The sequence below is a fragment of the Pan troglodytes genome, chromosome 6 (assembly GCF_028858775.2).
Source record: "Pan troglodytes isolate AG18354 chromosome 6, NHGRI_mPanTro3-v2.0_pri, whole genome shotgun sequence".
NCBI classification, from domain to species: Eukaryota; Metazoa; Chordata; class Mammalia; order Primates; family Hominidae; genus Pan; species Pan troglodytes.
Window position 1 is genome coordinate 78574173 of NC_072404.2, and position 26461 is coordinate 78600633.

Genomic DNA, 26461 nt, shown 5'->3' on the forward strand with positions numbered 1-26461 from the left:
ATTCCCTTCTTATAGGTTAGGAAACTGAGGCTCAGAGAGATTAAGTAACTTGCCCAATGTTACACAGCTTGTAAGTGGCATTTCTGTTTAAAGCTTCCCATTTTATAAAGTTTTGTGTTTTTAAATATGCTTTAGAATTTCAAGTTTTTACTCTGTTATTATTTCGCGAAGTCCTATGTCTACATACACATCAAAGCAATTCTGTGGTTCTTAGGGAATTATTTAATAAATGAAATAGCCATAGACTGTAATTACATTATGAGTGGCATCTTTTAGCTGTGCCCAGCGGTAGCCCAGTTGCTAATCTTTATCCCTTGAGTAGTCAAGTAGATAAGAAGTGGATAAGCAAGTGGAGTGGTGGCCACTCAAGCAGGCCTCCACCAGAATAATTCCAAATAACTTCACACAGTGAATTGCAACCCACTCAATCCACTTCACTGGATAGCATTGCTCAAAAGATATTCTTTTACTCTTTTATCTACCTTGTTGGCAAGCATCCCCAAGAGGTCTTATGCCTGTGGCCTACAGATCAAAGATATTTTCTCAAATACTAGAAACTTTGCTGCTAGTTAGAATTAAGCAAATAAAAACATACACCTCCAGAATGTAAGCAAACTAGTTTAAAACACTCCAGCCATTGTATTACTTATGCTTTAAAAGTTTCCCCACAAAACCTCATTAATCATATAAATATTTTGACAAACAGAAAGGGGACAGAGCAGACTTATTATTTTCCATCTTGTATGAATGGCTAGACTTTTCATCTGTGCTCTTATCCTAACATGTCTTTAACTCTTCTGTGCTAAGATTTTTATTTAAAAACAAGGAAATTGAGACTCAGTGAGATGAACTGCTTTATATCACTGTGGTAAGATGTGTTAATAGCATTTGAAAAGGAAAAGCCAAAATTTTCTTTCATTTATTTATTTATTTATTTATTTATTTATTTATTTATTTTGAGACAGAGTTTCACTCTTGTCACCCAGGCTGGAGTGCAATGGCATGATCTTGGCTCACTGCAACCTCCACCTCCCGGGTTCAAGTGATTCTCTTGCCTCAGCCTCCCAAGTAGCTGGGACTACAGGCATGTGCCACCACACCTGGCTAATTTTTGTAATTTTTAGTAGAGATCGGGTTTCACCATGTTGGCCAGGCTGGTCTCGAACTCCTGACCTTAAGTAATCCGCCTGCCTTGGCCTCCCAAAATGCTAGAATTACAGACATGAGCCACCACGCCCAGCCTATTTCTTGATTTTTATTAGTCACCTAGCCTTATTGTAATTTGCACTTATCTACCATTAGAACATCATAAACCCAAGTGATGAACAGAATGGATGTAACTTAGTGTGTGTATGTAATGCATATGATGTAACATACATAAAGACAAATGGAAAATGCCTGCAAGATAGTTTCCCTGTTGTCTCATGCCTCAGCAGTAATGAAACATATACTGAGTGCTTATTGTGGGTCAGTTACTGTGTTAAATGTTTGTCACGAATCATCCCATCCAGTTCTCACAATCAACCTGTCATGTAGGTGCTATTTTTGTCCACATTTTTATAGATAAGGTGGCTGAGACTTAGAAAAAGCTAACACCACTTGCCTGTGGTCATAGAGCTAGCAATTAGCAAAGCCATTGCTTCTAACCAGTGTGCATTTTGCCTTGCACAATAAACTACATTAAAAGATTTACTTTAGTTTTTCTACCTCCCAATTGAAGCCACTATCAGATATATAGTCTAAACTTAGATTGGATTCTGTTTAGAAACACTTAATGTTCCTAATGTTATCAGGAGATTTGCTGTTCATTTTTTCAAGATCTGAGTAGAATGTCACATTCTCCATGAACTTTCCATGATGCTCTTCTTCCAAATGTCTCTGTAGCACCTGGTTGTAGCCTGGCTCTTAGGATTCCCCTGTCTTTGCTCTGGACTTCTTTAGAAGCACCTTGTCTGGTTCAGTTACTGCCTTTGTTTGTATTGCTGGCACATTCCTTTGTGCTTGTTGCATAGTAGATAATTAATAGATATCTGTTAAATTGAACTGGATGCTTAATAAATGTTTGGATCTAATTATGATCTTAACTCTGGTGTGTACTTCAGGTACTTCAGGAAGGTCATTGCAGCATTAGATGACTATGGAGACCCTCAGTGTTTTAGACTGAGATGACTTGCCATTCCTACAAGAGATCAATTGAATGAATAATTGGGGCTGATTTTTCCCTAAGTATTGCTTAGAACATATACTGTTTTTTTTCTCCTCAAAAATTGCCAGTTATATTGCCATACTGGACAAAATAAAACTGTTAGCTATATATCTATATCTATAGCTATACCTATATAAATTTTAAAAACATAGCACAAAGTTTCTGCACCATACTTTGTGAGCAGCTCTGTGTATTCCAAGGCTCAGAAAATCAGACTTTCAAAGCTAAATTTTACCAATATATATCCCATTGAAATTTGCATGAGCAAGCAGAAATAATGTGGATGTTGGAGTTAGGTAAATGAATCAAATCCTGGTTCAGCCACTTTCTAGGTATGTGATTTTGGGCAAGATATTTAATTTTTTTCAACATAGTTTTTTTTATTTTTAAAATGGAAAAGTTATGCACTGGCAGATTTGGAGGATGAAATAATATGTTGAGAGACAGTGTGTTAAGTTACTTCTCAAAAAGTTCTATTATAATTATAGGTTGATAATTTTTGGCATATTTTCATTTTAAAACTTTTATTCTAATTTCATTCTTAAACAGTGTAAGCATATTCACAGTAGCTTTTCTGATCACCTTATAACCAAGCACTGCCACATGACTTCTGGTCCAGTGTTCCAAGTGAAGGCCAAGTAATGTCAAGGTATGCTGTATACGGATTTTCTAGGAGTGTGAATAAAGAAGAGGAATGGAGCCATCCATGGATGGCAAAGTCATGCCGTTGCAATAAGTACTACGTTTACATATTTAGTACAGATCCCATCTTAGAAAGGGTGGATTTGGTCGGGTGCGGTGGCTTACGTCTGTGTGATTTCAGCACTTTGGGAGGCTGAGGTGAGCAGATCGCTTGAGCCCAGGAGTTTGAGACCAGCCAGGACAACATAGCAAGACCTGTCTCTCTCTCTCTCTTTTTTTTTTAAAGGCTCCCTGCTCATGAGGAATGGGGAGGGGGAAGAAAGGGTGGATTTGGAGAAGGTTATAGCAGTGAGTATGGCTGTAAATTTGCAAGGAATAACTTTTTTTTATTTCCAACAGTGATTGCTTTAGATAAATATTTTATTGTAGATTTCAATATTGTTGCAATTGTATTTGACTCAGCAAAAATAGTTTTTATAATTTGTCAACAGAACTTCTTTAAAATGGCTTCCTAAGTTGTTTCAGCTAATTATGAGGTATGGTGATCTCAACCTCCTTCCAACCACGGGTCCACTCTTGAGTCTTCAGGCTTTTTTTTTGCTTCAAGAGTGGCATTGTAAGTTTTTAGTCTTTAGAGAACAGGAAGAATTCTAGTTTCTCAGTTCTTGTTCTGATCAGGATTGTATTTTCTTTTCGTCAGTTTGTGCTCTGAAACTGCAGGGCCAGGCAGAGTCCATGCTACCTGATAAAGCATCTGGAACCATGGAAAACTGAGGGTGGATATGATGAGCCTCTCTAATACCAGAGATAGTGGACAGAAGCCATCCGTTTTGCATTTGGCTTTTTTGAGGACTCAGTAAATCCACACAGAGAATTAACTAAGGCTGTTTGAGAAACAGCCTGTGGGATAATGAACACTTTTATGCTTTTTAAAATGACCACGGGGAGCCTCATCAGAAGAGGCGATTCCAGGATTCCAAGATGGCAGCTGGGTTTTTCATTGTTCCTGTGGGACTTGCACTGTGAAGTGTGATTGTAGCTGATTTTTCCTTTCAACAGGAATTCATTAGGGGTATCCATTAGCTAATGAACTATTGATATAAGAAAAAAGGTCAGTTATTTTAGAGAGGAAAAATGTGGCTTTAACTCCCGATTATTTGTGTGTTGGGTCCATTTGAAGACTTCTTCCCCTGGCTCAAAATCTGGAAAACTGATTTGAAAGACCTTCAGTTTTATTTAGAAAGAAGGAAAAACAGATTATTTCAGTTACTTTATGTTTTGTGATTTTTACTCGATTTACCTAAAGAGAAAGTGCTCAGATTTAAATTCTAGGTACCTTAGTTGCTAATTATTTTTTACTGCACTTTTATGGCCATTTTTTATTTCTAAGGATTGAACCCTTTTTTTGTAGTTTTCTCTCAAGGGCTAATATTTATATTTTTTTGCTTCCAAAAACTGTTAAAGTCTGAAAGTGTAAATTTATATTTGTGGTGTTTACTTTGTCCTTTAAATGTTTTTGTGTACCCATACTTTTTGTCATAAAGATGGAAAAATGATATTAAATTAACCAAATGAAAGTAATTAATGCTGAACATTCACTAAATTATTAAGATGTTAATGTGATTCCAAATGCAGATAGTTCATGAGCAGCAGCATGTGTCCTGGGACTCCCCCTCAAAGGTTGGCAAGGTTTGGGCAATTTTGAGGGAGGGAGTTAATTCTTAAGTAGTAAGCTTTTTCGTTTACCTCTACTATTTATAAGCTAATATGCAGGATCATTGTAAATTAGTGAAAAGTGCATTCCATTGAACTAGTAGTTGTAATACTGGGTTAAATATCTAAGTTGTGTGACTTTGGGCATGAGTTTCTGCCTCTGTGGGTCTTATTTTTCCCTGTTATCAGAACTGTAGCATTGGACTAGATCATGTTTCCTTGTGTGTTTTTTGGAAAATGTGACAATATACTAGGACCTACGTGAAGTCACAGTATAAACACCCAAGGGACACAACAGGCATATCTTCCTGCCTTTCATATCTATTCACTTGAGGCTTTTGGTAAGACGTTAATTTTATACTTAAGCAAACATATTAAAGACTAAAAGGAACTCATATATCTTCATATAGTGTTAAAGATATTAACACAAAAATGAAAGAAATATTGTCCATACAGCAGGCCACAGATAGATATCCCTTGTTTTGTGATCAGTCTTTTCTGCTATGGAGGGCACTTTGGACACATTTGAGGATCACTGCATTAGATGACAGGAAATATGTTTCTTCCTATGCTCAAGTTGTGTAGCCATGACATTTGAGGATATTTACATTTTGAATTTCCCTCCTCCCTCCCCTAAATTAGTGGCATGTTCTAGAGAAGGGTTCATGTGCTTTATTTACATAAAACCTATCTCAGTGTTGTTTGATAAGAATCTGTTAAGAGATCTTGTCCTAAAAGGATGGCACTTAGTGTTGGAACTGGAGAATGGTGGGGTGTGAGGAGTTAAAGTAATTCCCTAAGCACACTAGACACGCCTGATGCCCCTTTCAAGCCAGTCTGCTTCCACATGGTGATTCTTTCTGATTCCCATTATCACTGTGTCCCCCTCACCCCTGCCATTTACCCTAGATTCTGGCAGAATGGAAATCCACGTTTCTGAATTTAGTATGTTTTTTTTTCTTTCCTTCTATTCTCAGCAACAATAAGTACTCTTGATGGCAGCTGCTGTATTAAGCCCAAGAGCTTAAAAGATTAAAGAAACCACTAACAGCAGTAAGGAGGAAGTTTAAGGGCCTGTTTTTCTGAAGGTTTGTGTTTTCATTCTGATGGTTGAGTAGAAAATTACAAACAGGTTGTGTTCGGCAGCTGGAATGCTCTCCAACATCTGGGGAGACCCAGCCTTCTGTTTATTTCCCATTCATTGGAAGGGTGGCCAGCCAGTAGCAGAAACTGCAGGCAGAGATACTAGAACTCTTTGGGTACATAAGCCGTTAGAAATTCTTTTTTTGTAGAAATTTCTTCATAGAAATACCTTGTTCTCTATTTTTTCATAAGCTTGACTGAGCACTTAACTTCAGGTCAGTTGCTGAGGAAGAGGTCTGAAGGTAATATTAGTACCCCTCCAACTACTTTCAGCTGGAAACAAGAGTTGTTTGGGCCCTTACTGAGTTCCTACTTTAGAGTCAAGGGCTGACTTTCCCCTGCATCTGTCTGCATATACCTCACAGCTGAGCAGATAACATATTTGTGCAGCTATTCCCTTATGATTTCCTCTCTATTAGAGAGAGGTGGAGCCTATGACAGACTGCAGAGTGTTTGCTCCATTCTTCCCCACCCCGTAGCTTTACTGAGGTATAGTTGATAATTAAAGTATTTACATATATTTAAGGTATATAGCTTGATTATGAGATATATAAGTATACATTGTGAATATTCAAAATCAAACTAATCAATCTATCACTCCACATAGTTACCGCTTTTCTTTTTATAGTGAGAATACTTAGTATCTACCTTCTTAGCAAATTTTATTTATGCCACATAGTGACTATAGTTAACAATATTATATACTCAAACCCAGTTATTTTAATTCTTAATTTTTTTAGAGCTAGGATCTCGCTCTGTTGCTCAGGTTAGAGTGCAGTGGTGCTATCATAGCTCACTGCAACCTCAAACTCCTGGGCTCAAGCAGTCCCGCTATCTCAGCCTCCCAAGTAGTTAGGACTACAGGTATATACCGCCATGCCTGGCCTAATTTTTATTTTTAGAGATGAAGTCTAGCTTTGTTGCCGAGACTGGAATGCAGTGGCATGATCATAGCTCACTGTAGGCTCGAACTCCTGGGCTTAAGTGATTCTCCTGCCTTGACCCCCCAGTTGCTGCGAGAATGGTGCCTTGTTCTCAAAACCATTTTGTAAAAAGTAATGTGCTGGCCAAATAAAACAGAACGCCAGTTTGTTATTTATGGACAGCTTCATTATTTTGTACATGGGAAAAGAGAAGTTCGAAGTTTTGCCTTATGCAAGGTCATAAAGCTGGTCAGTGGCCCAACCAGGTTTAGAACCTTTATCTTTGGGGCTATTTGAGAAATTCAAGTGATCCCAGTTCAATCATTAGTGGCATTTGTGGTCTTCAGTCTGCACTGAGCAAGGGTTTCATGTTTGGTGTCTAATATTTTAGGATTATTAGAGCTAATCTAGCCTTTGGAGAAGCCAAATGGATTTTGGGGGTTGTCTGTAAGAACCCATCATGATGGCTGGAACAGCTCTTAAGTGGAACTTCTACATAAATCAACTTGCATTTGTTCTGTAACACCATGTGAATTTTCCTGAATTTCCAAGTAAATATATTTTGCATATTGCTTACAGATTGCTTAGGCTGTCTTCATGAATAATGAAAGCTGTGCTGTAGGAAGCTGGATATTAAGAGGGGGTGTTTTTAAAAACAGTATTTCATTTCTTTTGCTTATATTTTCTGTAGCCTCAATGGTGTGTTCAGAGGTGGTAGGGAAGGAGGGTGCTGTTAAGGTTTCTCAACACCTGTGTTCCTTTACAGACCATTATCTCTTCTGCTATCAAAGAGGACTTGCCAATTAGGTCAGGATGCATAAACCTCTGGACAGTGCCTTCTCCTATGCTTATCTTTGCTATATGTCTTGTTGTGTGTTTAGCTTCCATAACAAGGTTCTCTACTTCTCCAGTTTAAGAAGAAATCATCTGCTGTGCTGAACCTCTATTCATCTCAGTAGGGAAGGCACCAGCTTCAAGAGTCTGAGAAGAGACCCAGAGCCAGCAAATGAGACATGGGGTTCTATTAGGGGCTTACATACAGGGGAGAGAGTCCAGTGGTGGCAGGCTGGACAACATACTGGCACCGCTCAGTGGCAGAGGGCTGGGCAGGAAAACTGCAGCTGCTTTGCAAACAGCATGCAGTTTATATAGCATTTTCAATTAACACCCTCCCCTTAACAACTTTCACCTGGCAACTTGCATGCCAACCCAAAGTTTAGGGCCTCAATTCCCTGTATGGCCCATGTTCCGTGGCATGGGCAGGGGGCTCAGATGTTCCTCCTAGACAAGGAATGAATCTCTGGATTGGCCACTGTGGGACTCCCTAGCTCGACACACACATTCAGGTGCATCTGCCATACAGGGTCATTTTAAGGGTATGCTCAAGTTATTTCTCTCAGAGGTGTTTACCCTACTATTATCATTTGACAATAATACCTATATGTGACGGACATTGTCTAGTGACAGTCGTGATTTCCAGTAGCTCCCACAACAACTTCATAAGTATCATAGCCCCACTTTTTAGGTAAAGAAAGCAGAGGTTTGGGGATTGTGTCTTCCCTAGTCGACACACCTTGACAGTGTAGAACCAGCATTCAGAGGCAAATCTCACTTAAGCCTGGTGTTCTTTCCAACATGCCCCAGCTGCTGCTTTGCCTTCTCTTTCTCCCTTCACCTGGCATTTTGACCACACTAATTGTGCTGGCATCTCATTCCAGGGAGTATGGGATGAGATGCCAGCACTAGAGTATGGCTTTCAAAACATTTTTTGTCCCAGCTCACAGTTACAAATACAGTTTATGTCATCAAGTATACATACATATGCACATGCTCAAATGCACATACATACCTGTGCTTACATGTACTCATATAAAACTGAAAGTTTAATTATATATGCAGTAAACTCTAATATTTCCTTTTCTGTTTTACACTGTTAATACATACTCACCTGTAATTGTTATTACTCACTAAATTGGTTTTACAATCAAGATCACCTGCGGTTGAAACAGTGCTATAGAGTGGAAATCTTTACGGTGAGTTATGTGCTCTCTCCCCTCAACCCCTTATGAGATTTTTAGGATAATCCATGGGAGCACGAAAAAAACGGTTGAAATTATATTTCGATTTATTTCCATCTTAAGGAAGAGATTAAATGTTGCTGTTACTTAATATCCGAGTTGACAGTGCAGCATCACTTGGGCTGTGAAACAGTCAGTCCAGTGCTCTGTAGAGTATGGCAGGTCCTGAAGGAAGAGTGGGAGTTCCTAAAGTGGCACACTTCTTCAGCCTTTCGTTGTGTGATGTGCTCCAGTTTGTATGGCTCATAAAGCATGTTAGTAGGTTATATTATTTACTTTTGGCAAAGAGAACAAGTGGTTTTATTTTTATTTTTCTTTTGAGACAGGGTCTCATTCCATTGTCCAGGCTGGAATGCATGGTGTGATCACAACTCACTGCAGCCTCAACCTCCTGGGCACAGGTGATCCTCCTACCTCAGCCTTCCAAGTAGCTGGAAATATAGGTGTGGATCACCACGCCTGACTAAGTTTTTTCTTTTTGTTCTTTTTTTTTTTTTTTTTTTTTTTTTGGAGAGACGGGGTTTTGCCAGGCTGGCCTCAAACTCCTGCTGAAGCAATTCGCCTGCCTTGGCCCCCAGAAGTTCTGGTATTACATGTGGGAGCCACCGCAACTGGCAGAGAGCAAGTGATTTTTAAGAGTTTCATCAAAGAAACTGTGGAATGAGAGAACATAAACACAGGGCAACAGCAGGAAAATGACAGAGTTGACTTTTTTGTTTTAATGAGCTCCTTATCAACCGCATCACTGGGTACAAACAGCGACTATATAGTCATATCTAGTAGGAAGTCAGACAAAAAAATTGAAGCTATTTTAACAAGTGAGAACTTAGGTTTATATCCATGATTGTTAATGATTTACCTTGTTCTGAATGGATGTTGTACCCTGAGATATTAGCTAATATCATTATGTTGGATAAAATATTAAAAGTTGTATTCATTTTATCTTTGTGTCATTCCTTATGTTTATTTGTATATTTTATGATATATGTGATATATCTGTGCCTTATAGTTACATATATATTGGGGAATATGTTAGAATTTTTTTGTACTGATAAAGATTCCTAATTAAAAACACTTGGAGACCATTTCTATTCTGGAGGACTAAGTAATTATTAATGGGTATCTTGGGGTCTAGATGAAGAGAAGGAAAAGGTGAGGACACAGGAAGGGAGTGAAACAGGGAGGGTGTTTGTGTACAAATTAGATAACAACCCTCCCAAGTGGATTCAGTTCCAAGGGCACATGGTTTGGTGAGTGGCCTGTGCCTTTGTGCAGGTTATAAAAAGTCTCCCCTTTCTCCTGGCATAGCAGCTCTATACTAGGGCACATGGTTTGGCAAATGGGTTGTGGGCTGGAATTCAGCACCCTTTCAGCCCTTCATCCTTCTGCAAGTGTAGCCTACACAAGTAAGTATATGTAACAGCCCTGGTGGTGAGGTACTGAAAATAAATAAATAAAAGGGCGAAGGACAGGCATTGATGGATGTAGTGAGCAGCAACAGCTAGTCCTCACTCTTTTATTCATTCATTCATTCCTTCACCAGAGTATTTATAGAACACCTGCTGTGTGCCAGCCATCTTCAACAGCAGGAGTTGGCAAACTATAGCCCACCGGCCAATCCCGACCTGGTATCTTTTTTTGTAAATCGGGTTTTATTGGAACATACCTGTACCCCTTTGTTTATGTATCTTCTGTGGCTGCTTCTTAGCTATAATGGCATAGTTGAATAATTATGACAGAGACTGTACAGCCTGCAAAACCTAAAGTATTTACTTTCTGGCCCTTTACTGAAAAAAGGCGTGAACCTCTACTCTAGAAGATAAATCAGGACTTGCTTCTGGTGCCACTGCATGATAACTTAGCCATGGACTGTTTGGCTTCTATCTCATGTTCCCTACTTGCAAGAAAATACTTCCATCAGGGCCAAGTGGAGGTGCAGTAGAGCAGGGGCAGAGCTAAAAGCAACACAGCTGGGCACATTTACTTCTTAGGTCTCTACACAAACCATGTAGTGTAAGGAGGAGACAAAGGGCTAGGAGTCCAGAGACTGACACTGTGTGGCCTTCTCTCTGGGCCTGTTTCAGATAGTCACTCTGCAACTACAAGATGGCACTGGATTAGTGATTCTCAGACTTTTTTCTGCACCAAAATCACCTAAAAGGCTGGTTTAACCGACTGCTAGGCTCCACCTCCAAGGTGTCTGAGTCGGTAGGCCTGAGGAAGGCCTGAGAATGTACATTTTTAACAAGTCCTCAGGTAATGCAGGTAGGCAGTATGACTGGATTGTTTTTGTGGTTGCCTGCCTCTTTTTGGCATTGGAAAGGGGAAAGCCAGAGTATTCCTTGAGGAATGACATTTGGAGAGAACCAAATTTTAGATGCTTCTGTGATATGTACACCAGAGCTATTCTGGACTAGATTGTAAATTCTCACATTTCACCTATGCAAAAGGAAATACTTTCTGGTCTCCTATTAGTAATCAGTTGTCTCAAATTTTGCCTGTTACCTCTGGAAATTCTGGACCCTCAAGTGATCAGTCTTTTAAGGCAGTGTGGAAGAACAGCACCTATTATGGCAGTTGATTTTTCATGGTCTCTACCCTGTCCTTCCTAATATGACTGCTATTCTTTACCTTCCTGTTTTTCAAAACTCTTGTATTGTTCCTGTTGTGTTTTTTCTAAATATTTTCTTGGTTACAATAAAGTGCTAATATTTAAAGAGCTTTTGGGAGCCTGCTGGTGCCAGAAACTATTCAAGTTACTTACAGAATACTCTCATTCAGTTCTCTCAAAAATCCTTGGGGAAGTTTTATTTTTCTCATTTTACAAATGAGCAGTAATTATAAATTCGGAGTCAGAGAAGCTAAGTAATATGTGATCTGGACAATTTCAATATCTATGTATATCAAAAACCAAGCTTCCTAGGTCTTTGACCTCCTCTCCAGTATCCCTCACCTTCACCTGCTAAGTATCCATTCTCATTTTGGATCTCGGACTTTGTTATCACCTAGGATTCGCCCAGGATTTCAATTTCTTGGATCATGACCTTCCACATCATACTGTCACTGCAGCTCAGGAGTCTGTTTCTTGGAAAAGCTTTACGTCTCTTATCCTTTTTCTTTTCCAACAGAAATACCTTTCTGAACTATTTCTCTCTCTTAAACCTCTTTTAAAATCTGCACACTTCATACTAAATTGTATTGATTATGCTTCTAGTTCCCTAGTACATAATAACCTTTGGAAAAATTGTTTTGTCTTACTAATTGTTTCTGTAGAACTCTGTACTGCACCTGGTGTATAGAAGGCACTCCATAAATAATGGTTTAACTGAGCTAGAGAATATATGGCCAGGGTCTGAGTCCGAGTCTGTCTTGCTTCACAGTATGGCTGCTATAGTCAGGCCTGCCACAGCTCTAGGCCTATTTTTTTTTAATCTGTCTGGATGAAGAAGGAATTGTTTAGTAGGTGATGTCATTTGTGGGATGCTTTGTCTATTTCTGTGTATCCAGCATGCTTTTAGTGATTTTTCATTTTGTCAGACTGCATTTTCTCTTTTCAACTAGAGTTCAAACAAAATAATTTTAGATAACATCCTAAGAACATTTGGAAACATGACATTTCAGGTCTATTTTCCCTCTTTGCCTTAAAAAAGTATATACAGCTATAATTACTAATTGCTGCGCTCTAAGTAGAGACAGATGATACATATGTTTGTGACAATTTTCCAGAGGGAGAGCTAAGTAACCAGGCTCATTTTTCCATAATGTGAATGTTATTCACAAACTATTACCATAATTGATGCACCAAACCACTGTAGAGTAAATAATGTGTTGTGTGTGGGAAGCAAGCTAGTAGTCAATGAATATTAAAGAACAAAACCTCATTTTAAAAGAGAAACTGTAATTAAAATCATTCTGAATTCATGCTGCACAACCAGTTAAAATAACTTGGCTGCCATTTATCTGTGTAATTCTTTGTATAAAGGGAGTAGGTATATGATTTGTTATATAGAAGTAAGTATTTACATGCACATTTTTATGAAAAGACACAATATCGAACTTCAGAATCAGTCGTTTTCCAAAAACATTTGTTGGAGAGATGAACATGCAGAGTTAATCAGTGAAATATATATTGATGGGAAAGATCACCATTTCCGTTATCTTATCTTTTGCTTTTCTAGGTGTTTTATGTCTACCTGGAATGTCGTGTCCCTTTCCGTGGACCTAATCAGCTTCTGTATTTTCTCCAAAGCTTCCTTTTCATCAGAAGTTCTTCTTGTCCACTTTTAATCCCTCTTACTGCTTTCTAGGTGCTCATCAACTTCTGTGTGTGGTATATTGATTTGCACTTTTGGGATTTGTTGTTTTATAATAGGAGGTCGTAAGTAATTTCTTGTGTGTATCATTAGTCTTCTCAACGAGACTGCCTAGGATTTCAGTCTCAGATTATTCTGTGTGTGTGTGTTGGGTGTGTATGTATGTGTATCATTCCTTCTGGTGTACCTTGTGGAGAATGGTTTGCTGTCCATGTGTTCGCTAACTCCTCAGTATGTATTGTTGGTTACCTGTTTTCATGCACCAGATACTGCATTATTTTTGTAAAATCTTTACATTTTGTGTTTGGCTACCAGTGTCTCCACAGAGTCTTGAATGTAACTGGTAAGGATCAGATCTGTTGGTGTAGAGTTTTTGATGGAACACTCAATCAGCAATCTGTAGTATGGCTTATGTAAAATGTATAACTCCATCTCTGATAAGTTCTGAAGTCTAAGGGGAAAGTGCTTCCCTGTCTCTTGAATTTGAGTGTTTTGGGTGAGTCCATTTTATAGATAGACAAGGTGATTGTATCAGAGCTTACTTTTATATTTTAAAATGGATCATAGTGTACCTATTCTTAGGAACCTTTTAGGAAAATCTCTTTAACATTGATCCTGTTGTTAGTTGTAATCTCAGTATATTCTGATAATTTCCTTTGAATATGTAACTGTTCCTTTCACACTGTGGGCATCTGTTGTCTTCTCTTTTTATAGCAATGAAAGTATGAACAGATTCCAATATGGGTTCTTAGCTCAAAATTCTCTGGCTCTAATGTCAGGCCAATTTATTTAGCTAGTTTATACAACTGGACATATTTCTATAATAGAAAAATGACTAAATGTTTCTTAACATATTGTTTACAGAGATAGAGCCCATGTTGTAAGGCTATGTAACTCTTCCTCTCAAAAGAAGATTATTGGTTTTAGCATGTTTTCCTCCCTTTAATTTAATCTTAAGCAGGTGAACCTTTTTGAGGGCTTTTTGGAAAGCTCTGAGGAAAAAAAATAAGAAAACTCATACAACCTCAAGGAATTCTAAGTATCAAGGAGCACCTCTGTGAAGGTGATTGGTTCAAGCATTGAACACTATTTTCTATCCTTCCACACATGGCAGGGCATTATTCATGTATCCAGCTCTGTGATAGCTTGTTTTTGCTTGCCCTGATGATACGTATGGCAAGGGAGGAATATTATCCAGGAGTGGACACTGTAGAGGGGGGAAGGAACCTTGGAACTGACCTTTATAGAGGCGGTTCTCATCCTCAACTCTTCTTCCTTACAAGATGGCTTGGTATCCCTTGAGATCATTCTCCCACCTTCAAAATCCTGGATGGGCCTCTTGCCTGGTTCCCTTAAGGACTCTAAACCACTTAGCTTGGAGCTGGTGCCATTTAATTCTGTTCTTGGCAGTGGGTCCTGGCTTCTTTCCTGCTAGGCCCTGTGCCTCTTAGGAGCAGAGAAGAGGTCAGATGCAGATAATACAGGCATGATTTCTGCCTCCTGAAATGCTCAGATGATATGCACTTCTCCGTCCCCCTAAAGATTTAAGGAAGTACACATTTATCATGGGATGTAATGAGTAGGAAAGAGCATGGGGCTTTCTTTTTCTGCTGAATAGCAGATTGTAAGATAGAAACAGTTTTGTTTACAATTCAGCTCTATCTTTGTACTTTGCATTGCAGTTGAAGTTATTTTTAGCTTTACTGTTAAGCTAAACGTCTGAGTTGTTTCATTTGCAAATTCTTTCTTTGAGGGTCAGGGGAGGCTTTTGTAAAATGTTCAGGTCTGAGAGAATTTTGAGTTAGGTAAAGGTGAGTGTGTGCATGCGTGCATGTATGTGTATGTGTGCGTGTGTGTGCACAGCTCGTGCATAAATGCCTGTGTGCTTGCTTGGGTAGGGACTAGGAGGGCTGAAAAAGAGAGAGAAAGTCGTTCTTAGCAGAAGAAAAGCACGTACAAAGGGTGGAAGACGTACGTTTTTTGACAGATGAATGAATCCTTCTAAAGGTTTTGTAAGAGCTGTGACCAGCTCTGTTTGCTGAGAAAAGGGAAAGTCCTTGAGCACCCATCATACCTCTTCAGACTCTCTTAAAAAGCATTCAGATGTTCTGCCAGAGGAAATGATGTGTTCCAACTACAGCTGCAGTGGAGGGTTCTTTTTGTGCAGCTGAAGCAATTCCTCCACATAGATTGTCCCATTTTAACAGTAAACTGTCTGTTTAAAACAAAACAAAAAAGGTGGGTGGGAAATGGAAGGAGAAGGAGTTTATGCCAGGAAATGAAAATAAGTTGCTGCAGAAGCCTGTTTTGGTTGTGGTTTCAGAGTTAAGAATAAGTTATTAATAATAATAATAAGAGCTCACTTGATAGTTTGTTATATCTCTGTGTGTGTTTTTATGTACTTTTAATTTTCCAGAAAACATTAAAGATAAATTAGAGAACACACTCCTGTTGGAGGAGGTGACCGTCTTGCAGCTACCAAACCATAGAATCTTTCACCACTTAACACCTTCCAAGGAACCGGGTAGACTTCTGGTGTCCTCTCTGGTCCTCTTCCCTTCCTTATAGGATGTCAGGCTTTGGACTTAATCAGAGGATAATTAAGGCTCTATCATAGCAGGTGAAGTTTCTGAGTGGAAGTCTAAGAAGTGATGTTTCTATAAGTGTCTTTAGTTGACTGAGCTACTAAGCAGAGGTTAGGAGGTTGTGATGTAATTTAAGGTGACATTGTGGTTACCTTTTATCAAGCTCAATTGTGAGCCTGGAGCTATGTTAACTGCTTCACAGCTATGAGCCTATTTAATTCTTACAGGAATCCTCATTTTAAGATAGGTTTGATTACCCTCCGTTTACAGATGGGGAACTTGAGGTAGAGAGATAAGTGGTTAGTTTGCAATTACACCCAGCATTTGGCATGGCTGGGATTGGAACCAGGGGCCTTCAATCTTCAAAGCTCTTACATGTAACCACTGCGTGATGCATTGTACTCTCTCCTGTAAAGTAGCCTTTTCTCCCTGCTGCCACTGGTTCATTTCCTTTTCCTTTTTTAAGATGCTTTAAAAAGAACAAAAACCAATAACGTACCTCCTAAATTGAGGTTGATCTCCCTCCTTCCTATCCAATAAGTAATGTTCTAGACTCATGCAAATATTAGATATTTGGGAGAAAAAATGAATAGAACATGTCCCTCCTCTCTTTAGCTCTAAGAAAATTTGTGTGTTCTTATTAATTCCTACTGTTCCACTATCCTACCATATTACCTGATACATATAATACAGTTACAGTCTTCTCAGGGAGACTCTTCTATGCAGTGGCATGCTGGAGCCAGGAAAGCTTGTAAACCCAGCTCAGACATGGACCAGCTGTGAGACCTTGGTGAAGTCACTTTACCCTCCGGGCTTTACTTCTTTTATCACTGTAGTGTTTGATCCAGGTCAGTTCGCAGCCTGGAAGGCACAGCCTTTTCCAGGACACTAAATAGGGCACATGTGCTACCCATTTGCGTGCACACTATCCTTAGGCATTTGTTGAAGAGATGGTTAATAAAATATAAACTCATTAAAAAGCATTACTAAATTCTTACATTTTGTGTTTCTTTGATCAGTGAATGACTGCTAAAATTTAGTACGTTATCAATGGGGAATTTGTTATCTCTTTTTGCATAAAAGGGGTCCTCGGTTTTCGTGAAGTTTAAAGTCCCTCCCCGGGTAGAATATTCATAAAGCCTATGAATGAGTCTTAACTACTTGATTACCCAGATTCTAGCTTTTTGGAATCTTTCATTACCTTACTTTTTTCCCTTCTCGGTGAGCTTTTGGACTTAGGACAAACGGGGAACGATCACAAGGAAATGGATTGACATCTCTACTCTTTCACAATCTTTCCTGAAGACATGATTTTTTTTGCTATCATGTCTCTAAGTACAGTTGGTCAGTTGTCACTCTGTCACCTTACCTTCCAACCCCATAATTCCTGTGAAACCCTGGACACCTCACCTTTTTGCAGACCATGGGCTCCTCTGGCCTCACTCCTTTCCTTGTCCAGCTTGCAGTACTTGAGTAATCCCCTCACCCCTCACCACCTTCCTTATTAGTACCCCCAGTTCCCTGAAGCTCTTGTCCTGCCCATTTCCTCCCAGCAGCATGTCTGCCCTCATGAGCCTGTGTTCCCCTTAGAAGAATCACAACTCTATCTGTACTGTTATTATAGATCAGTGAACTTCAACATCTGATAGCTTTTTCAGTGTTGCCCATCAGTGCATTTACCGAGTTGCTTTTTCTATCCTTTTGGTGATAGTTCCAAATGCTCCCCACTGTCCCCACGGCTATAATGATAGGAAACATTAATACAAAACTTGGTTGTGTTGGAGAAAGGGTGCTAAGAACTTTACATGCATTGTCTCATCTCCGTTCTTGCTAAAGGATCTAACTTTTCCTTCCAACCATCCAGCAACTACTAGTGAGGCATCAACTGTGTCTATGCATGGTGCCAAGCCACAGACTGTAGCTATGATTGAGGCAGATTGGGTACTTGCTCTCAAGAGACCTCTAATTCAGAGGGAGATGCACAGAAGTAAACAGGCAGCAATAACATTGTCCGATAAGTGCTAATGAGGGGAGAAGTTCAATACGCTATAGATGCCCCCAACCCAGACTTAGGGATGAGGATAAGGAAAACTTGCAGGAAGTTACAGCTAAGTGCCAATCTAAAGGACGAGAGACTATGAGGGAGGAACATAAGGGCATTCTGGACAAAAAGAATACCTGGCTGCTGGAAAGATTTCAGGGAATTGAGAGGGGCCAGTAGGAATAGAGCCATTCTTCTCAGAGAAATTAGAGGTCTTATTTTTGGTGTGAATTCCATAGACTCTCTTTTCTACCTCCTCTGTGATCTGTATCCTCACTTGGTTACTAACTGGAATTAGAATCCACTGCAATCCTTCACTGTATGCAGATCTTGTAAGACACACTTTCTGTCAATCTCAGTGTGAAGTTTTACTATGCACTTGTATAGCTGCTCCACTGAAATACTATTAGACTGTTAAGGTGAGTGTAGAGGACAATGCTTCTTCAAAATTATTACAGGGAAGTGTATAATAATGGTGACTGACTTGAGGTAGGGGTAGGGTTTTTCAGGAGGGTCTTTCAGTGGTAATCACGCCTAAAATTTTGAATGCTTAAATGAAGCTGCTGCTTAGCTCAATGATAAGTAATAGCAGCTTCTTTTTCCATGAGGACATTTATTAAATGATGTTTTAGGTCTCAGCAAATGTTACGCCTTCAGACACCTTGGCTCAGGAAAGCCTGATGTGCCTCCAGTGAAGGATTTGTAGGTCCACATCTTCGATGCTTCTGCAACACAGAGTTAGGGAAATGAAACAGTGGGTCATACGTGCTCCTGATCCATTGCCAACAGCAAAGGGACTTGAGCCCCCACATACATTTTGACCCTTCTGGTCATGACAAAGCCACCCACTAGCTATAATGCTATAGTCAGCAGTAGAAATAAGAGGGAGCACAAAGCAACTGAATGGTGAAATATTTCAGACCTTTTTGGACCACTTTGGAAGATGGAAGCTGATAACATCATACATCCAAATTCCTCTGCATTGCTGTCTCTCTCTTTACAGGTGGGGAATAGTTTACAGCAATCAGTAGAATCTACTTTTGATTCCAAATGGGTCTTAATTATTTTGTATTTGGGAAATATTTTTTACTTGGCAATAGAGATGTGCCATAATATTATTTAATATTTTGGAAATCACTGTTTCCCATGTGCCTGAACATCTCGAGCACATTTACCCTTAGCGTGGCAGTGCCTGGGTGTCTCACATCCATGTATGCTCAAACCATGCTCCTTGATTTCACCCCTTTCTCTCTGTTTCTTTCATCTCGTAAACTGAGTGCTGATGCCATTTCACACTTTTTCTTGGAAGTTTAATGAGTTAGTAGTAGTATAACAAAAATAAAAATATTTTCTTTACGTTTCTGAAAAGAAATATGTCTATAAAGCGTCAGTCATTTTTCCAAGCTGTTAGTTCCTGCTGCTGAGTACTAGGAGCTGTTCTGTCAGCAAGACCAAGTAAGGGGGAATAGTAAGAGAAAGCTGTCCCAATTTTCTTTCTCTGGTACAAAAGGTTGGAAGATGTTGTTTCAGCTGGAGAACTTAAGATGGATTCTTATTCACTATTTGCTAAAGAGACTGGACTGTTTTTAGTGTGATAATTTTCTGTAGGCGTGGAGAAAGGTCACCTCCTGATCTTGTTTTGGAGATCATGGGGTTAAATCTGTGGCAGTGTCCTTTTCCTAGACACAGGCTCTTGTCAAAATAATGTTTGGCCAGGTGTTAATCTGTGTCCTGAGGGGAGTGCTGGAATTCATTATTCATCCCGTGGGAGTAGGGGTCAGAGGAGAAGGTTGTCCTTCTGGGAGGTACCAGGGCCATAGCCTGCCTCCTGCCTTTACTGACATGTGCCATTTGTGAGGAGGGCAGTTGAAGTCCATTTGAGGAATTCTCTTGTCAGCCGGCCAACACAGAAACACAGAGGGAGTGGGAGGGAGGGAGAGGCAGGCAGCTTGGCAAGGCAGTCCTGGAGTGCAGTTTCCGGAGCAAGATCACACACAGTGTTTTAGGAGCTCAGGGAAGGTGTGCAGGAACATAAAGGGGAATGGGGCCAGGTTTGAAAGAGTGGATTTTTCCTATTTTTTCCACCTTTTATTCCTCCCGTCTTTGAATACTTGTCATCCTTTGGAAAACTCAGCATCGGAAAGAAGCCTTTGCTGACACACTGCTTTTTCTCCAGCACTATATTGTGGGTTTTTTGTTTTTGCTCTTTTCATTTTTCTTTTCCTCTGAGGGCAGGAGGTGAGACAATGATCAAGTCAAGCTGGTTCTATGTTAAGTTCAAGTATGCAGAGAAGGTAAGTCAATATGGTTTCTTTTCCCAGGGGAAACCTGCCACCTCCCTCCAGTCTTCTCATGTTGATGGGCTCCTCTGGCCACTTGGGGAAGTGAATGAAGCTGGGAAGTTGTATTTGTGAATGTATTTCCTTTGGCTTAATGATCCTTGGATGAAGCACAAGCTCTTTGCTTGCAATCTGATGTTGCCGCTGACCAAGTGGAAGCAATCTTCAGACTCTGTTCCGGAGGCATGATTTAGAGTTTAAAGAGGGGAAATAATGAAACTACAATAACAGGAAAGGCAGGATATTCTGCTTTAGATTGAATAGAGAATTTTCAAGGTATTATTTGTTACAAAGGTAGATATATTTTTGGTTCTGAAACAAATTGACAGTCACTTCCTATTACCTGTTGGCTTAGAATTTTTTTCCTCTTTCAGTTAACTAACTGCTTACTCATTTGTAATCTTACTTGGTTGTAGAAAGAATCCCCATAAGGTTGTCTGACCATATATGAGATGATCTCTTTACTGTCTGTCAGGGGATTATATTTTATGAATGAATTTTGGTTGTACCTAAAATTTTGATGTTAAACAGTTTCACTATATTTTAACATACCATTTCTGGACTTTTAGGGGAAAAGTGTACTTTCTAATACATCTTCACTTACCGGGGCTGTTTGACATCTTTTTGGTTCCAAATCCATATGTGTCACTTACCCTGTTGGGAATTTACAGGATTAGAAATGAGGTTTCCAGGAGAGGATATAGCTCAGAGGTAGAGCATTGGACTGCAGATCAAGAAATGAGATTTCCAGGAGGATCCTAACGTGTGCCTCCCTTTTGAAATCTTCCTTCCTTGATTTGATTGTTGAAAATATTGGCATATTGATTGTAGAGTTAAGCTGAGGCTCTATAGAATGGAACTGTGATGTGGCAAGATGGAAAATTGTGAGACTGTCTTTATACTCCTTATGATTATATGCATAAGCACATTAAATATGCCTCTTCCATTCACCTAGTTTTAAAAAAAAGTTAGAACATTTTCAACTCCTTTTTACTGCTTTTTTTTTTCTGTGTGGACTTGTTTCTGCTGTGTTTTTAAGACGGCAAAATTACTCTTTCTTTACCCATGTTGAAATTACAGGATTTTTATTTAAAATATCCATTTTTTATTTTAAACTCACTTACATTGTTAACTATTAAAGCTGTTATAAGTAAAATATTATCTATTCATGTACAGGATTGGGAAAGATTGTGGTTTGGGATTTTTTTTTCTCAGTAGATTACTTTCCTTTGAGAAGCCGACCATCCATTGTTTGCTGTTATGAATTTTGATAACTGAAAACTGTACTCTGCCTTCTTATGCTTTCCCTTTTATCTTGAATGTTCTGTCATGGGAACCTGAAACTCAAGAGTTAAGGCACGTAAATAAACTAATGTGAAAAGGGGAAAAGCATTTCCAGAAATGATTGTCATAAAAAGAAAAAGAAGGAGAACGTTAAGTTAATTGCTTCATTTGAATTACCATGCTGCTATTCCTTTAGCAACCAAACAAGCAGAGAATGCTTCCATATGGCAAGGCACAAGTGTAATATAAAGCTAAGTAATGTAAGGCTCTATACCTAATTGAAGGATATTCGTCTTGATTTTATGAGGATAGAAGAAAAAGAGAAATCTCATTCTTGTTCTTGGCATGGTTATGGTGCTCTAGATCTCAGTGATTCTCTGCAGAACTTTTGTTCTTTCACAATGATTCAATTTAAAAATTTTCATTGGAGATTTTTGTTTTCCAAAACTCATCAAGATGGATTGAGTTTTACCTAGAGAGATAATAAGTCTTAGTGTAAACACAGGGACAGCATTGATTACAAAACAAATTAAAACCATCTTTTTTGTATTCCTCTAAAAAGCCATTCTTACAAAGGCTTTTTGATTTGGAATTTCCCTCACTATCTTTAAAAGGACAAAAAAAGAAATCCCTCTCTTGATTGTCAACTACTGACCATTTTGATTTGATATAAGCTTGTAATTGTTGGAAAGGTATTTCTGCTGTGATGTTTGTCCAAAACTATAAGAAAATACATCACACAATCTCTTCAATATCCATCTCCTAGTTTATCATTTAGGAAGATGATTTAATCAGTCTTCAGTAGTGAGAAAGAAAAATTAAGAATGGCAAGTAACGCATGACCAAAAACATTGGCATAAGAGAATACTATTCACTTGTGATCACTAGAATCATGATCCCTTTCAAAAATTAAAATATATAATAAAACAAACACTGTTTTTTAACCACCACCACACTAACATACATGGTCCTCTGTAAGAATTTCCATCTAAATTATTTATGAGTTGTCTCTTTCTTGAATTAGATTGGTGCCTAGCTATCTTTCTTTCTAAAAGAGTGCTTCAATTAATTTCATCCTATACCCCCTTTCTCTTCTTATTCTACATATTCTCCCTGAGCAATTTCCTTTTTGGTGTGTTTTTCTATGTCCTATAAGTGATGATTCCAAAAGCTCTATATCTAGCATAATATCTTTCTTGAGTTTCTGAGGTATATGTTTAATTGGTTAGGTAGATATCTGTCCTGAAGTTCAACAGATTCCTCAAATGCAGCATTTCTAAAGTATAGTTAATTTCTTCTTCCTTAACCAAGGATTTTCTTCCTCTTACATCTCCTAGCACAGCTAAGGCATCCCTATCCAGCCAGTCATCTTTGTTCCCAAAGGAGCTGTTTTAGTTCTGTTCTTATCATCTCCCTTCTGGCATATTAGAGGAGCCTCCTAATCGATCTCCCTGCCACATTCATGGTGCTTCCAGTGCTCCAAAACCCTGCTAGAGGTATCTTAAAAGGTCAGTCTGAGTCTGTTTTGCTGCTTGTTAATGGTTCCCCTCTCCCATCTAAGCATTCTCACTACATCTCCCTCAACAGTGCTAGCCCTTGACCTTGTATATACATAATACACCTTATTGTAATTTCTTATTCACCTGCGTCTCCTATAGTAACATATGATCCTAGAGATACAGAATTATATTGTATTTTTGATTTTGATTTTTCTATCCAGAATCCCTGCACGTAATAGATATTTATTCCCTGTTGGGTGTTGTGGCTCATCCTTGTAATCCCAGCACTTTGGGAGGCCAAGGCGGGAGAATCCCTTGATCCCAGGAGTTCAAGACAAACCTGAGCAACATAGCAAGACCTCATTATCTGCAAAATTAAAAATTAAAAAATTAGCTGGTGTGGTAGCGTGTGTCTGTGGTCTCAGCTACTTGGGAGGCTGAGGTGGGAGGATCACCTGAGCCTGGGAGGTCGAGGCTGCAGTGGGCTATGATCCCACCACTGCACTTTAGCTTGGGCGACAGAGCAAGACCCTGTCTCAAAAAACCACTTTTCCCCCCTAAATGCTACTGAGTAAATCTGTGACTTTTTCCCAGGAGTCTGGCAGACCTGAGTTTGAATTCTGCTTCTGCCATTTACTGGTAGTATATGACCTTGGGCAATATATTGAAACTCAATTGAATTGTTTTCTCATCTATTAAATGAGGAGTATTATCACCTAATGTATTTTTCAGTTAAACTTCTTATTTTGAGATAATGGTAGTACATAATAATAGTACAATATGCAGTTTTAAGAAATAAAATGTAAAGATCCCATATGCCCTTTACCTAGTTTCCTCAATGGTAACATATTGTAAAACCATAGTAAAATATCACAACGAGGATATTGACATCAGTACAGTGAAAATACAGAACAACCACATCACCAAAAGTCTCTCTCCTGATGGCCTTTGATAGCCATGCCTCTTTCCTTCTACCTTCACAACCCCCATCATTAACTCCTGATATGCAATCACTTTTCTCCATTTTTATAATTTTGTCATCTCAAGAATGTTATATAAATGGAATCATACAGGATGCAGCTTTTTGGAATTTTCTGTTTTTACTCAGCATAATGTTTTAGAGATTCGTTCAAGTTGTATGCTATTAGTTTCTGAGTAGTATTCTATGGTATGGGTGTACCATAGTTTATTTAATCATTCTTCTGTTGATGGACATCTGAGTTGTTTTCCTAGAAGTACTATGAACATTTGTTTATAGGTTTTGTTGTGAACATAAGTTTTCTTTTCTCTAGGATAATTGTCCAAGAGTGCAGTTGCTGGGTAGTATGTATAGTATTTGCGTGGTTAATTTTTAAGAAGCCACCAAACTGTCTTCCTGGCTGACTCTACCATTGCATATTCTCTTTAGTGCACTGTATTAGCGATTCCGTTTACTTGCGCATTCACCAGCATGCAATGATGTTGGTGGTGTTTCTGGTTTTTTATTTTAGCCATTCTATTGGTGTGTACTGATGGTGTCCAGTGATGGGTTTTAATTTGCGTTTCCCTAATGGCTAATAATGTTGAACGTCTTTTCATTTGCTTATTTGTCATTTGAGTATCTTCTTTTGTTAAATGTCTCTTGCTCTTTAAATGTCTTTTGCCCATTTTCTAATTGGATTTAAAAATTTTTACTGTTGAGTTTTTCACAGTTCCTAATATATTCTAGACACTAAGTCTTTATTGGGTATGTGGTTTGCACATATTTTCTTCTAATTTATAGTTTGTCTATTCATCCTCTTTCAGAGTCTTCCTCAGAGTAGAAGTTTTAAACTTTGATGCAGTCCGGTGTATGGATCCTTTCCTTTATATTCTTGCTTTTATTGTCAAGTCTTAAAACTCTTTGCTTATCCTTTGATCCTGAAGATTTTTCTTTTCCTTTTTTCCTAAAAGCTTTATATTTCATATTTAAGTCCATGATCCATTTTGAGATAAATTTTTTATAATATATGAAACTTAGGTCAAAGTTTTTGTGTGTGTGTGTGTGTGCGCGCATGCGTGTGTGTGTGTGTGTGTACGTTCCTGTATATGTCCAGTTGTTTTAGCACCACTTATGGAAAAGACTATTCTTTCTCCATTAAATTGTTCTTGTACCTTTGTCCAAAATCAGTTTACTGTACTTAAATGGGTCTGTTTTGGGTTTCTCTATTCCTCAATTGATTTGATGTCTGTTCCTCTACCAAGATCAAAAAGTCTTGATTACTGTAGCTATTCTTTTTCAAAATTGCTTAAGATAAAATAGTACCTGTGTTTTTTCATATAAATTTTATAATAACCTCATCTGTGCTTACAGAAAATCTTTCCGGTGTTTTGATAAGAATTGTGTTAAACCAGGATATTGGTTTTGGGAATTTTTTTTTTTAAGTACTTTGTTGAGTCTTTCTCTTCATGAAGAGGTTTGTCTCTCCGTTTATTTAGATCTTGTTTGATCTCTTTTATCATTTTGTAGTTTTCAGCATACAAGTCCTATATGAATTAGATTTATAACTATCACTTTTGGGGGGCACTTGAAATGGTATTGTATTTCTAATTTAGATTTTACATGCATATTGTTAGTATACAGAATACAACTTATTTTCAAATGTTGTTTTTTGTATCCTGTAACCTTGATAAATGGAGTTATTAGTTTGAGGAACTTATTTGTAGATTCTTTGAAATTTTCTGTATAGACAATTATGTCATTTGCAAATGAGGACAGATTTATTTCTTCCTATCTGATATCTATGCTTTTTAAATTTCCTTTTCTTGGCTAATTGCACTGAGTAGAACTTCTCATACGGTGTGGACTAAGAGTGGTGAGAGTGAATATCCTTGTCTTGTTCCTGATATTTGGGGAAAAATGCATTCAGTCTTTTGCTGTTTAGTACAATGTTAGCTGTAGGATTTTTCTCTATGTTCTTTATCAAATTGAAGTAGTTCCTTTCTATTCCTAGTTTTCTGAGATTTTTTTTATCATGAATGGATGTAGAATTTTGCCAAATGCTTTTTCTGTGTTAATTGATATAATTATTAGGTTTTTCTTTTATAGCCTATTAATACGGTAGAGTACATTGCTTGATTTTCAGATATTGAACCATTCTTGCAAGCCTGGAAAAAGTTCTATTTAGTCAATGTGTATAATTCTTTGTATGTATCGCTCAATTTTATTTACTTATATTTTGTTAAGGACTTTTGCATCTGTACTTACGAGAAATACTGGTCTGTAATTTTCTTTTTGTAATGGTTTTATTATGAGGATATTACTGGCTCCATAAAATGATTTAAAAGTGTTCACTCCTTATTTGTTTGCTGGAAGAGATTATGTATAATTGGTTTTCATTCTTCTTTAAACATTGTGTGGAATTCTGTAGTGGAAACCCATCTGGGTCTGGAAATGTCTTTTTTAGATATTGTTAATTTAAGAAATTAAATTTTCTTAATTTAAGTTATTGGGCTACTTAAATTACTGTTTTTCATATTTGGTGGGTTCTGGTAGTTTTTCTTTGTAAGGAAGTGGTCCACTTCATCTAAGTTGTCAAATTTAAGTGTGCAGAACTGTTGATAGTATTCTTTATTGACTTCTTGATGTCTGTATAGTTATATTCCTTGTTTCATCCCTGATATTGATAATAATGTCTGTGTCTTTTTTCTGTGTCAGTCATACTAGATGTTTGTCA

At 38.2% G+C, this 26461-nt stretch overlaps 1 protein-coding gene across 22 annotated transcripts in view; it reads left to right on the forward strand.

Annotated features, from left to right (window-relative positions):
* The window catches only part of AUTS2 (activator of transcription and developmental regulator AUTS2), a 1182725-nt gene that overhangs the window by 341791 nt on the left and 814473 nt on the right, over positions 1-26461 (forward strand). Inside the window, exon 1 of one of the 22 annotated variants that reach the window (XM_054655686.2) lies at positions 19581-19938. The exons of 20 other annotated variants lie outside the window; for them this stretch is intronic. In XM_054655686.2, coding sequence (XP_054511661.1) covers positions 19891-19938 — 48 coding nt within the window. In that variant the 5' untranslated portion in view covers positions 19581-19890. Of the gene's footprint in view, positions 1-19580; positions 19939-26461 lie in introns of those variants that run through there. One more of the 22 variants, XM_016958753.4, reaches the window with a different exon arrangement.